The sequence below is a fragment of the Pipistrellus hanaki genome (genome assembly GCF_964339955.1).
Source record: "Pipistrellus hanaki genome assembly, chromosome: X".
NCBI lineage: Eukaryota > Metazoa > Chordata > Mammalia > Chiroptera > Vespertilionidae > Pipistrellus > Pipistrellus hanaki.
The window spans coordinates 71,253,986-71,268,858 of NC_140524.1; the positions used below are offsets into that span (position 1 = coordinate 71,253,986).

The 14,873-nt window shown below is 37.6% G+C and overlaps 1 protein-coding gene across 5 annotated transcripts in view; it reads left to right on the forward strand.

The window, feature by feature from the left end:
• Positions 1–14,873, forward strand: part of TAF1 (TATA-box binding protein associated factor 1) — a 106,536-nt gene that overhangs the window by 34,288 nt on the left and 57,375 nt on the right. For all 5 annotated transcript variants that reach the window (XM_084869407.1, XM_084869405.1, XM_084869403.1 and 2 more), the window contains 7 exons: positions 2,118–2,226; positions 2,442–2,540; positions 3,515–3,692; positions 7,570–7,637; positions 8,708–8,830; positions 10,053–10,145; positions 10,228–10,312. In XM_084869407.1, coding sequence (XP_084725533.1) covers positions 2,118–2,226; positions 2,442–2,540; positions 3,515–3,692; positions 7,570–7,637; positions 8,708–8,830; positions 10,053–10,145; positions 10,228–10,312 — 755 coding nt within the window. The remainder of the gene's footprint in view (positions 1–2,117; positions 2,227–2,441; positions 2,541–3,514; positions 3,693–7,569; positions 7,638–8,707; positions 8,831–10,052; positions 10,146–10,227; positions 10,313–14,873) is intronic.

Consider the following 14,873-nt stretch of genomic DNA (forward strand, 5'->3'; position numbering starts at 1 on the left):
AAAATTTCCCCTTTTTTAGTTTTAAAAATTTCAAACCTATGAAAAATTTAAAGATTATTACAGCATGCTGTTCCTCTAAATTTACCAGCTGTAAGCATTTGTCCTATTTGTTTCATCTTGATATATTTAAACTTTTGCTGAACTGTTTAGAAATAACTTGCAGGCATCATATTTCACTTATAAATTCTTTAGCATTGGACATAACAACATGATACATTACAACATAGAACATAATTACCATTAATTCAGTAGTATCTTGCATCCAGTTCTTATTCAAATGTCCTTAGTTGTCTCAAAGTACTTTATTGCCTATCCCCAAATTCAGGATCCAGTTCTAGTTCAAACATTTAAGTATTTTGAGTTTTTCCTAATTTAGCCCTTTGCACTCCGCTGTCCCCTCTCAGGGGACATCGGAATTCTAGCATATCACTCAGATGTCCCCTCTCAGGGGACATTGCAGTTTATTAGTGATTACGGGGAATTGAGTTATTTCAACGCACTCCATCGCAAAGTCGAGTAGCTGGTAGCCAATGTCCAGAATGGTTCGGAGTGCAAAGGGTTAGAATTGCCTTCCCCATCCTTTTTGGTTCTTATGACATTGACTTTTTTTTTTAAAGAATCCAGGCCAATTGTCTCAAAATATCCCACAATCTGGATTTGTCTGGTTGTTTTCTCTTTGATTATATTCAGATTAAATGTCTTTGGCAAGGTTACTACATAGGTGGTATTATGTACTTAATACACCACATCAGGAAGCTCATATTGTCAGGTTTCCATACTATTTTAATCATTTTGTTCTCTGTGATAAAGCTATGCTATTCTCTTTGTAATGAATATGTCGGTGAATATCTTGATCCGTAACAGTTATTCTCTCAATGGTTTTCGTATCCATTGATGATCCATTATTACATTGGGGTCGCAAAACAATGTTTTTTTTTCTTCTAATTCTAACATTCTTTTTACATTAAATGGTATTCTATAAAGAAAAGGTTCCCCTCCTTTTCTGAGTACCATTACAGATTCTGAAGTTTCTTTCTTTTGTAAACTTTACCTCATTATTAATTTTGATTTCCATTATTGTCCCAAATTTTACCCCTTCATACCAGATCCTGTGTCTTTTTTAAATGACTATAAATATTTGATAACTTCTTTGCTTTCTGACACACGATGTTTTAGGATGTCCTTGAAATTTCCCTGTCCCAGACCTAGAATCAGCCATTTCTCTAAAGGAGCCCTGGTTCCATTTATTGGGGAATGCTGTTTAGAAACCAGGATCCATCTAGATGCCATTGCTACTAGGCTCTTAGTGGACAGAACTAAGAAGTATACATGTATTGTAAAGCACAATTCATAGAGATTCAAATTGTATCTATAGTTTCTTCCTCATATCTTCCTACATTTCATATTTGTATCTTTTCTCTGATTTCCAACATCAATATATTGATTCATTTGCTTTATCCTAAGATAAATACAAAATAGTTTTGAGACTTACAATACCAATATTACTACCAACAACAAACCTATAGAGTCAGGTGTTTTTTTGTAGTTGTCCTGCCACTGAAGTTGTACAGTCAGGGTATTATATTAAAAATATATTTGAATTCTTTTTTGTTTACTTTTTTTATTTTTTGTTGATCCTCACCCAAGGATATTTTTTCTATTGATTTTTAGAGAGAGTGGAAAGGACAGGGTGAGACAGAGAGAAACATCAATGTGAGAGAGACACTGATTGGTTGCCTCCTGCATGGACCCCGACAGGTCCTGGATTGAGCCTGCAAATGAGGTACATGCCCTTGACCGGAATTGAACTCGGGGTCCTTTGATCCACAGGCTGACGCTCTATCCCTATCCACTAAGCAAACTGGCTAGGGCTAGTTCCCTTATTTTCTAAATAGGAAACTGAGGTGAAATTGTGGCTTGACTAGTTCTTTATTAGCTTGGAGATCCTATGAGGTCTTGCCTGATTTGAGCCTTAGAATGTGGATGAAGGGCCTTTAGTTTGGCATTTTCCTCCCCAGGCTTATTATCAGGAACTTTGGACTTTTTCACTATAGTTGCTTTTATCCCTGGGGACTAGAAATAGGGACTGCATGCTATGAAAGTGTTATTGATTGCAGTGCAGATGAGGTTCGAAGAAAATCTCTGGTTCTCAAGTTCCCTAAACAGCAACTCCCTCCTAAGAAGAAACGGCGAGTTGGAACCACTGTTCACTGTGACTATTTGAATGTGAGTATTTGCATTGCTTCTTTCTGATTAGATGAGCTTCTCATTAATTCCCCTAGCCCTCTAAGCCATGGTCCTGATATAGATTCTGAATACCTTTGTCCTTTCCTTGAAAATTATGTGTATTGTTCATTGTAAACTTCCAAAACGTATTTGTCTAGCTAGAAAGTATTGTTTTTTAATCTATAGAAGCATTCTGATTCCTTGTTTTTTCTTAGAGACCTCATAAGTCCATCCACCGGCGCCGGACAGACCCCATGGTGACTCTGTCATCCATCTTGGAATCTATCATCAATGACATGAGAGATCTTCCAAATGTGAGTTGATTGCATTCATATCTACAGTAGAGATAAAAAACCTTTTTGTTCTGTCTGTGATTTCAGATAGAGGACAGTACAGTCCTAGGTATGTGGAACTCCTAATTTTTTGGGATATAGTGTTATTTTTTAAATTATTTTTTCTTTTTGTTGTTAATCCTCACCCGAAGATGTTTTTCCTTTTTTTTTTTTCTTTGACAGGGGGGAGGGGGGAAGAGAGACATCAGTGTGAGAGAGGCACATTGGTTGTCTCCTGCACATGCTGCCAACTGGGGCCAGGAATTGAACCTGAACTTTTTTTTTTAAAATATATTTTATTGAGTTTTTACAGAGAGGAAGGATAGAGAGCTAGAAACGTCGATGAGAGAGAAACATCGACCAGCTGCCTCTTGCACACCCCCTACCGGGGATGTGCCCGCAACCAATGTACATGCCCCCGACTGGAATCGAACCTGGGACCTTTCAGTCCGCAGACTGATGCTCTACCACTGAGCCAAACCGGCATTGGCTGAACCTGAACTCTTGATCAGGAATCGAACCCTCAACCTTTTTGGTGTACGGGACAATGCTTGGCCAGGGCAAAAAATATTTTTATTGATGTTTGGGGGGGAAGAGAGAGAGAAAGAGAGAGAGAGAGAGAAACATTAATTAGCTGCCTCCTAAACACCCTGTACCAGGGATGGAGCCTGTAACCTAGGTATATGCCCTGACCAGGAATCAAATTGGCAAGCTCTTAGTGCATAGGATGACGCCCAACCAATTGAGCCACACTGGCCAGGGCTAGGTTATAGTTTTTTGCTTCTATTGTTTTATTATAAAACAGTTGAGTAAAAGAAACAGTTAGACCTGTTCCATTTAGAAAACATACTTTGAGAGTTGATGAACAGGTAGAGAGGTAAGGTGAAAGAATCTTCATGAATTGGCTTTGACAAGTGTTCTTTGCTTATGGATGGTGCTGGCTCTTGTTTGCACAGACATACCCTTTCCACACTCCAGTCAATGGAAAGGTTGTAAAGGACTACTACAAAATTATTACTCGACCAATGGACTTACAGACACTCCGTGAAAATGTGCGTAAACGCCTCTACCCATCTCGGGAAGAGTTCAGAGAGCATTTGGAACTCATTGTGAAAAATAGTGCAACCTACAATGGTAAGAACCATCTATTCTTTGATTGAAGAAGTCACCTTTCAGATCCTCATAAGTTCAGACAGTATAGGACTAAATTGTATTAGTGCATTTTGTAATTTTGAAAATCCAATGGTACACATTTTAGTCATTTAATATATAGTTCACCCTTGAATAATCTGGGTTTCAATTGTGTGGGTTCATTTATATATGATTTTAAAAAATATATTTTTTATTGATTTCAGTGAGGAAGGGAGAGGGAGAGAAAGATACAAACATCAATGAAGAGAGGGAATCATTGATTGGCTGCCTACTGCACATTGTACCGAGCCCGAAAACCAGGCATGTGCCCCGGACCAGAATTTAACCTGGGACCCTTCAGTCCACAGGCCAACACTCTATCCACTGAGTCAAACCAGCCAGGGTTATATCTGATTTTTAAATTGGCCTTGACAGTTCAAACCCACATTGTTCAATGGTCAACTGGTAGTGGAATTCTGAATATACAGAGAAACAACTTAAATTATAAATGGATTTCCTATTGTGTGAGTAGTCAGTGCCCTTAACCTCTGCATTGTTCAAGGATCAACTTTATATTGCTTCTTTTTATTACCACTTTTAATGTATCCTCTGGGGAATTTGGAGTCTGTATCTGTTGAAATGAAACTATTACACGGGGAGTACTAGGAGTTTAAGAAGTGGGCCTAGGTAAAAAGAAGGGAGAAGCATTCAATGTGGATGAAACCTGTGCAGAGTATGTGCGTGTTGACATATTTGCTCTGTGTGAACCTTTGATTTGGTCTACAAATCTATTACCGGAGATGTTATATATCCACTTTGCTTAAAAGCTGGAAAGGCAAGGAGGAAGAAATCTTTCTGAGTCTTTAAAGGGGGGGAAACAATACAGCTTGTGCATGTAAACAATAAACTTTTTTAGTTACCATTGTGTCCTTGAGCACAGATTAGTATAAGGGTTTAGAGTAAAGGTAGCACTAAAATTTATGCTCCTCATACTAGTCCAAAAAATTCAATAGGAAGGAACACTTCCAGCCTCATTCTATGAAGCCAGCATTACCCTAATATCCAAACCAGATAAAAAAAAAAAACACAATGAAAGAGAACTACAGGCCAATATTCCTCATGAACATAGATGCCAAAATCCTCAAAAAAATTCTAGCAAATCGGCTCCAGCAGCACATCAGAAAGATCATACACCATGACCAAGTAGGGTTTATCCCAGGGATGCAAGGATGGTACAATATCTGCAAATTAATAAACGTGATGCATCACATAAACAAATTGAGAGATAAAAATCACATAGTCATATCAATTGATGCAGAAAAAGCATTTGATAAAATCTTGATAAAGCATTTGGCCTTTCTTGATAAAAACTCTCAGCAAGGTGGGAATAGAAGGATCATACCTCAACATAATAAAAACCATATATGACAAACCCACAGCCAACATCATACTCAGTGGGCAAAAACTAAAACCATTTCCCCTAAGAATAGTAACAAGACAGGGATGCCCACTCTCACCACTCCTGTTCAACATAGTACGGGAAGTATTAGCCATTGCAATCAGACAAGAAAAAATAAAAGGTATCCAAATTGGAAAAGAAGTAAAAATGTCCTTATTAGCAGATGACATGATACTATACATAGAAAACCCTAAAAATTTACTCCATCAAAAAATTACTAGACTTGGCCGAAGCCGGTTTGGCTCAGTGGTAGAGCGTCGGTCTGCGGACTGAGGGGTCCCAGGTTCGATTCCGGTCAAGGGCATGTACGTTGGTTGCGGGCACATCCCCGGTAGGGGGTGTGCAAGAGGCAGCTGGTCGATGTTTCTCTCTCATCGACGTTTCTAGCTCTCTATCTCTCTCCCTTCCTCTCTGTAAAAAAATCAATAAAAATATATTTAAAAAATATATATTAAAAAAACATTACTAGACTTAATGAATGAAATCGGCAATGTAGCAGGATACAAAATTAACGCCTATAAATCTATGGCATTTCTATACACCAATAATGAACTTACAGAAAGAGAGACTAAAAAAGCAATCCCATTTACCATCGCACCAAAAAAATTAAGATACCTAGGAATAAATTTAACGAGGTAAAAGATCTATGTGTGGAAAACTACAGAACACTGTAAAAAGAGAGGAGACATAAACAGATGGAAGAACATACCGTGTTCATGGATTGGTAGAATCAGCATCATTAAATGTCTATAGATTAAGTGCTCTCCCCATTAAAATACCAATGGCATATTTCGCAGGCCTAGAACGAACTCTCCAAAAATTCATCTGGAATAAAAAAAGACCCCAAATAGCCACAGCAATCCTGAGAAAGGAGCAAAGTAGGTGGGGTTTAAATACCAGATATCAAGCTGTATTACAAAGCTACTGTTCTGAAAACAACCTGGTACTGGCACAAAAACAGACATATAGACCAATGGAACAGAACAGAGAACCCAGAAATTGACCCAAGCCACTATACTCAATTAATATTCGACAAAGGAGGCATGAATATAAAATGGAGTCAAAACAATCTCTTCAATAAATGGAGTTTGGAAAATTGGACAGATACATGCAAAAAAATGAAATTAGACCACCAATTTATACCATACACAAAAATAAACTCCAAATGGATAAAGGACTTAAAACATTAAGATGGGAAACCATAAAAATAATAGAGGAATCCACAGGCAGCAAAATCTCAGACATATGCCAAAGCAGTTTCTTCACTGATACTGCTCCTAGGGCAATGGAAGCTAAAGAAATGAAAAAAGAGTACAGGTAGCATATGAGTCATGGCTCTGAATCCTACAAATTGAGTCACCTTAGATAAATCATTTTAACTGCTCATACTCAGTTTTCTCATTTGTGAACATGGGGCAATGGTGTCTTATTTTCCCATTCTTACTGAACATGTCATTAAACATTTGTTGATGAATAAATGAATGAATGCTAAATGAATTAGTGGTTGAGAAAAGAGCTGAAGTTTTTTAGGCTTTGGGGGTACTTACACGAAAGAATAGACAGGGAAAGATAAGAAGTACGGAAAGGAAGTAGTCAAAATTATTAATCTAGATGAAAATATTTTAACTATCCTGGTGAGCTTAAATTAGGGTAGCCATAAACAGGGAGAGTAGGATATGGTTTCTGAAGCTCTTGTTACAGATATCAGGGAAACTAAAGTAATATTCTGAGGTGAGATATTCTTTTATGAGAAAGGCTTTGGATTAGCCATATGTTGGGAGGACATCACAAACTGAGTTCTGCAAATAAAAATTAAGAGGCAAATTCTATATGCTAAGTATGGAAAGATTTTAAATCCTTAATTGATCTCCTCAGCCACCCTTAAACATAATTGTTGTTCTCCATCCATGGTATCATTTTCAAGGTATTAAAGACAGCAGTATCAACAGTTGTACTACTATGTGTGGATATACACAAATAAGGAAGAGAGTTAAAATTAAGTTTGTTCATTTGTTGTGTATTTACTATTTTTTAGGCACTAAAAATGAAGGTAAGACTGGTTTATGTGTGTAACCCAGCAGCTAGTCTGATGCCTGGCACATATTTGGTGCTCAAGTAAATGTGGAAAAGTGTTGGCAGCTCTTGCCTCCCGTTTAAAAGAATATATTTTTATTTATTTCAGAGAAGGGATAGGTAGAGAGAGATAGAAACATCAGTGAAGAGAGAATCATTGATCGGCTGTCTGCTGCATGACCCCTACTGGGAGTCGAGCCTGCAACCCTGGGCACATGTCCTGCCCGGAAATCCAACCTTGACCTTCTGGTTTTCTGGTTCATAGGTTGAGGCTCAACCACTGAGGTACACTGGCTGGGCTTGCCTCCCTTTTTTAACAGTTCCATTTCTTCTTGCTCTATATTTTAGGGCCAAAGCACTCATTGACCCAGATCTCTCAATCCATGCTGGATCTCTGTGATGAAAAACTCAAAGAGGTAAGACATGTAAAATGAGAGAAAGTAATGGAATTAGAAGGTGGTGGGTAGCAGGGTTGAGGAATTAGGGAATGCAATGGAAGAAAGTAAAGAAATGTAGGAGTAGCAGACCTTTAATATGTTAGAGTCTGGAAGGGACCTTAGAAATTATAATCCAATTCCTTTTGTAGATGGAAAAACGGAGGTCCATTGAAGAAAATGACTTGTCCTGGGCATCATGACTTTTAAATAGTAGAGCTAGGATTAAAATCTATAACCCACATGTCTCTTTGGAAAAGGCCAAGGAAAGTGATTTTCTAGGAAGTCATCTGGAGTTAAGAGGCTGTGTTTTGGCAGGGAGGAATTTTAATTTTTAAAAGGTAATCTATCTATATTCCATCTTCTTACCTAAAAAGAATATGGCACCTTACGTTTACAAAAACACATTGATGATATAATGATAATGATAATACTGAAGTAGATATTTCATAAAAGGATAATCAAATGGCCAGTGAACTTGAAAAGATTCTGAACTTGATTGATTATTGGGGAAGTGCAAATTTAAACCATGGTTAGATACCACTACATACCCATTAGAAAGGCTAAAATTTTTAAAAGACTTTAAAAAAAGATCGATAATACTAAGGGTTGGTAAGGATGTGGAACAATTGGTACATAAACTTTTTCCCCGTAAAGTATGAAATGAATTTGATTTAGGTTTCCTTACACAGAAGTCATTAATCAACAGTAATATGTTCAGTGTTTTCAACAATAACTTTACAGCAAAAACAGTGTGATGGTAAAATCTAACTTAATAAAGGTGTTTCTATTATGGAAGCTAAGGTATTGATGCCCAGGGATGTATATTTTTGGTGAATATAGAGTAGAATACAAAATACATAAAGGAGTGGTTGGTACATCCTGTTTGATCCTTTTACTGGAATGTCATTTATCTTGACTTTTTGCCTGAAACTGAATAATCGACAATTAGACTTTTTGTGACAACGGCAATGGAAAACTGAACTTTAAATTATCCTTAATTTTCTGTGGTGATCATACCTCACGGAAACCTTTGCTTTGTTTCATATCAGAAAGAAGACAAATTGGCTCGTTTAGAGAAAGCTATCAATCCCTTGTTGGATGATGATGACCAAGTGGCATTTTCTTTTATTCTGGATAATATTGTCACCCAGAAAATGATGGCAGTTCCTGATGTAAGTGGTCTCAATGCTAAATATTGTGAAGATAGTATAGGGGAAAGGAAAGGATAATAGGGTATATATGTGTATGTATATTGGGGAGTTTGGTGGAGGGTGGTGTTTGTTCATTCAAACTGGTATATAAATATCAAAACTGACTTTTTTGCTCTATATGTGCATTATCTTTGAAATCAAAGAGGCCAGGAATCTGTGGACATGAGGTTGTTTCTTTCTATTGTTTACATTCAGTACTTGAATGTTCCCAAATAGCCCTGGATAGAAATTAATATGCCAGCCAACAGAAGCTTTGAAAATATAGTTGCTTCTTGAAAAATGACAGATTGCTAATTATCCAGTATTTGTTGTCTTTTGTTTCATTTCTTGTCTTTTGCAACTTTATGACAAAGCTACTATGTTAATTCAATGCACCATTTTGTTATAAGGATCCTGCCTAGGAATTCTGATCTAAGTTTCCTTTTGTGTTGTATATGTGTAATGCAATAATACTTCTGGATGTGTCTAGGGCAGTGGTAGGCAAACTCATTAGTCAACAGAGCCAAATATCGACAGTACAACGATTGAAATTTCCTTTGAGAGCCAAATTTTTAATTTTTTTTATTATTATTATTTTTTAAATATATTTTATTGAATTTTTACAGAGAGGAATTGAGAGGGATAGAGAGTTTGAAACATTGATGAGAGAGAATCATCGATCAGCTGCCTCTTGCACACCCCCTACTGGGGATGTGCCCGCAACCAAGGTACATGCCCTTGACCGGAATCGAACCCGGGACCTTTCGGTCCGCAGGCCGACGCTCTATCCACTGAGCCAAACCGGTTTCGGCAAGAGAGCCAAATTTTTTAAACTTAAACTTCTTCTAACGCCGCTTCTTCAAAATAGTCTCGCCCAGGCCATGGTATTTTGTGGGAGAGCCACACTGAAGGGGCCAAAGAGCCTCATGTGGCTCGCGAGCTGCAGTTTGCCTACCATGACTCTAAGGAATAAGGAATTTTGAGTATGGAGCAGGGGTTCTTACTCTTTCAGAGTATAGGAACCCTTAAAGGAATACATGAACACTTTAAATTACATACAGAATTTCGTGTGGTTATGTGTTTTTCTGGGAAAAGGGTCATTAGTTTTGGTCAGTTTTAGGAATATCTGTGTCCCAATGAAGGTTGAGAATCTCTAGTATAAAGAATGGTTTTTATTTAATTTCTCATGCTTTCTTTTTGCTAGTCTTGGCCATTTCATCACCCAGTTAATAAGAAGTTTGTTCCAGATTATTATAAAGTGATTGTCAGTCCAATGGATTTAGAGACTATACGTAAGGTGAGTGATTTGTTCTAATATGTATTTTTGGAATCATATAACTTTGTATATATATCTAAGTGCCTGATTCTTTTAATCACAGAATATCTCCAAGCACAAGTATCAGAGTCGAGAGAGCTTTCTAGATGATGTCAACCTTATCCTTGCTAACAGTGTTAAGTACAATGGTGGGTATGTCTCCTTGCTTTTCTCTCTCCATCAGTTTGTCCCATCTAACATTAATTAGTTAGCATTATTAAAATTTAAGTGCATGAAGAAGTCTTGAGCAGTGATAGCAAAATCAGTCAGGTATCTTATTATATTTTATTTTTTATTTTTTTGTTAATCCTCACTTTGAGGATATTTTTTCCATTGATTTTTAGAGAGAGTGGAAGGGGATGAGGAGGGGAGGGAATGAAAGAGAGAGAAACATCGATTGGTTGCTTCCTGCATTGGGCTCTGACCTAGGCTGGGGATCAAACCTACACCTGAGATACGTGCCCTTGACCAGGAATCCAACCCGAGACTCTTTGGTCCACGGGCAATGCTCTAACCACTGAGAAACCTGCCAAGGCTTACTTTGCTTTTTTTTTTTTTTAAGCAGGCACACATTTTTATTTATTTTAAAATAATGTGTTTTTTTTATATTTTAGTGTATGTGTTCTGTAAAGTTTGTTAATAACTTTTAATGATGGAAAAGCAATGCACATTTATTTTTTTAAACTTTGCAAAGTACAGAAAAATGAGATGAGAATAAAAATCAAGTGGATATTACTTTGGACTTTGAGTCATCACTGCTTTTCATGAGATGTGAAAACTCACCTATGCCCCAGGCCCTTAGATGGAGCTTAGGGAAATGTGTGACTCATAGATCATGGTGAGCTCAGTATATGAACTGATTGAATAATATATACCAGGTTCTATGCTGCTACTTAATCTATTGATAGTCACTGTCCTCATGTAATTCACAATCCAATTGAAGGGAAAGGCATTAAAATGCAGCAAGTGCACTAGAGGAGAGGAAGCAGTACCTTCACCTAAGTGTTAAGGCAGGCTTTTTTTTTTTTTTAATTTCACAGACGAAGGGAGAGGGAGAGAGATAGAAACATCAATGATGAGAGAGAATCGATTTGGTGCCTCCTCCATGCCTCCTACTGGGGATTGAGCCCAAAACTTGAGCATGTGCCCTGACCAGGAATTGACTCGTGACCTTCTGGTTCATAGGTTGACACAGCCATTCCGGCTGGGCAATAAATTTCTGTTTTCAATGACTCACTTGTTAAGAAAATATTGAGTGAGCATCTAATGTGTGTTGGCACTGGTAGATGCTGCAAATACAAAATCACATTAGATATGGTCCCTGCCCCCAATTTGGTTATAGTTTAGTTGGCAAAACAAAAGAAAAATTATGGAACTTAACCTGTTAACCGGGGAGTTCCCTTTTTAATTACGCAACATACAACGGGAGCATACTCTTTCACTAGGACGTGTAAGTACGTCACACCCAGCGGACATAATTTTATATTATTTTTTTAATTTATACTTAATTAAAATAAATGAAATATATATTTTTTCGTTTATATATAAAGCACAAAGTAAAATACAAAATTACAAACAAATAGAAAAGACCAACAAAAAAATGGAAACATCGAATTAAAAAATTATAAATTTTACAAACAATTATAAAGATTACAGCCGAAGCCAGTTTGGCTCAGCGGTAGAGCGTCGGTCTGCGGACTGAAAGGTCCCAGGTTCGATTCTGGCCAAGGGCATGTACATTGGTTGCGGGCACATCCCTGGTGGGGGGTGTGCAGGAGGCAGCTGGTCGATGTTTCTCTCTCATCGATGTTTCTAGCTCCCTATCTCTCTCCCTTCCTCTCTATAAGAAAATCAATAAAATATATTAAAAAAAAAAAGAATACAAAAAATATATACCGTCCCTCTCAGGGCGCAACATATATTTCAAGGACGTATTCATATGTCCTACCCGTTCCCGATAGTGTTTATGCTTGACGTATTTATAGGTCCCGCTCGGTTAGCAGGTTAAATATGCTAGATGCATTCAGTGTGCCAAAGAAAAAGAAAAACGGTATCTAAATCAGAGTAAGATTAGAAGAATCTTTTTGGAAGTTTTCTTAAGCTGAATTCTAAAGGATCAGTGGAATTAGAGAGAAATGTAATTTGTCAAGGCACAGAGGCTTGAAATTACATTGTAAGTTTATAAAACAATTGGGGTGTTTTAAGTGTGCATGTTGGTAAATGACTGGTTAGATGTAGAGAGGTACATAGGAGTTAAATCATAGAGGGTCTGTGTGTCATATTCCACACTTAACAAAGAGTTTTTACTTTATCCTAAATGAGAGGACATTGTAGGAATTAAGTAGCAAAATGATGATCCCATATAACTCATTAAGCAAAATAGAAGAGGGACCTGGGAGCATTTGAGAGAATTGACTAGCATACTGAGATCTCAATTAAAAATCCACATGATTGCCGAAACCGGTTTGGCTCAGTGGTAGAGTGTCGGTCTGCAGACTGAAGTGTCCCAGGTTCAATTCCGGTCAAGGGCATTTACGTTGGTTTCGGGCACATCCCCGGTAGGGGGTGTGCAAGAGGCAGCTGGTCGATGTTTCTCTCTCATCGACGTTTCTAGCTCTCTATTGCTCTCTCCTCCTCTCTGTAAAATATATTTTTAAAAAAAATCCACATTATTGCCAAAACTGGTTTGGCTCAGTGGATAGAGCATCGGCCTGCGGACTGAAAGGTCCCAGGTTCGATTCCGGTCAAGGGCATGTACATTGGTTGTGGGCACATCCCTTGCAGGGGGTGTGCAGGAGGCAGCTGGTTGATGTTTCTCTCTTATCGACGTTTCTAGCTCTCTATCCCTCTTCCTTCCTCTCTGTGGAAAATCAATAAAATATATATTTTTTAAAAATCCACATGATTGTAGGGCTTTTCTGTAGCAATATTTAGCAGCTCATGTAGTATGGCTGTAAGTTTGACAGATTGAATGGTCAGAGAGTTGGAGGGGTAGGTGAAAGGAGGGACAACCAGAAAGACATGAAAAAATGGGCATTCTAGGCAGAGAGAACAGAATGTTCAATATCATGGAGGAATGAAAGAACAGGGTAAGTTTGGTGAACTGTATTTAACTACTACCTGTATATTTCCTCAAGGGAAGTGGTAGAAGATGAATCTTCCATTTTTGTTCCATCTTGGTTGGGTTAAAATAATGTACTTTCTCTCTTGAGATCTTCTTATTGCTTTGGAAATTAGAGGAAATGCCCTTATGTCAGTTATCCATTATTGTCTCCTGAAAACACCTAAACCTAATCAGCCATAATTCTGGTAATATAGATGTGTTGGTAGGCTCGAAGATGTTCAATAATGATTATAACAAATGTAAGTAAGCAGGAGTCTTCAGAAAGGCTACTTGGCCAGGGGCTAGCTGGCTTAAGATAAGGAGCTTATATTAGGCAGTAAGAAAAACCCAGAAGATGCTAATTGAAACAGAGGTACCTTTTTTTCACTTATTAGATGAGCTCAATTTTTAAAAAATATTTTAATGGATTTCAGAGAGGAAGGGAGAGGGGAGAGAAATAAAAATATCAATGATGAGAGAGAATCATTGATTGGCTACTTTCTGCATGCCCTCCACTGGAGATGAAGCCTTCAACCTGGGCATATGCCCTGACCAGAAATCAAACTATGACCTCCTGGTTCATAGGTTGACACTCAATTAATGAACCATGCCATCCGGGCTGAGCTCAATTTTTGAAAATGGAATATTCAATGCTACTGAGGCAGGTGTTCTTGCATATTGCTGTTGGCAGTATTACATTGTAAGACATTTCTGGAAAGCTCTTTGGCAGCATTGAGAGACTTAAAAATGGTTATAGTCCCGTAGGCTTGAATTTGAATATTAGCCCCACTGCTTTATAGCATTGTGTCTTAGGGTAAGTAACTCAGCCTTTGCTTTCCCATATGTATGATGGGAATAATAATAATGCCCTCCTGAGAGGCTTATTTTGAGCATTAAATAATAAGATGCATGTGAGTGCTTATTAGCACATGGTGATAGGATGATGATCTATCCTAGTCAGAGATGAAGACAATGATGTTTCTGATAATGTTATTTATATTAATGAGAAATAACCTGAATGGTTAATGTAAAGGGAATGTTTAGTTATTGTGCCATTTGTGTGATGGATTATTATATAAGGATTAAAAGCTCTATAAACTAATGGCCTGGCTGTTGTGGCTTGGTGGTTGAGCATCAACCTATGGACCAGGAGGTCATGGTTCGTTTCCTAGTCAGGGCACATACCCAGGTTGTGGGCTTGATCCCCATTGGGGGGGCGTGCAGGAGGCTGCTGATCAATGATTCTCTCTCATCATTGATGTTTCTCTCTCCCCCTTTCTCTCTGAAATAAAAATATAAAATAAAAAACACAAGACAAAAATGCTTACAATATTGAGTAAGAAAAGTAGAACACAGAACTTGATTTTATCTCAGTTATGCTTTAAAAAAGATGTATATATAAAAATTTGGAAGGAAACATGAATATGATAATAGTGGTTATTTCTGAGATAAAAGGTTGGGATAATCTTCACTTTCATCTTTTGCATGTTTTTCAAGTTTTATACTGGTATGGAAAACTGGAAACTATTCCTAGAGGAGGTGGCTTTTTTTCTAATCCTCACCAGAGGATATGTTCATTGATTTGAGAGACAGAGAGAGAGAACGAG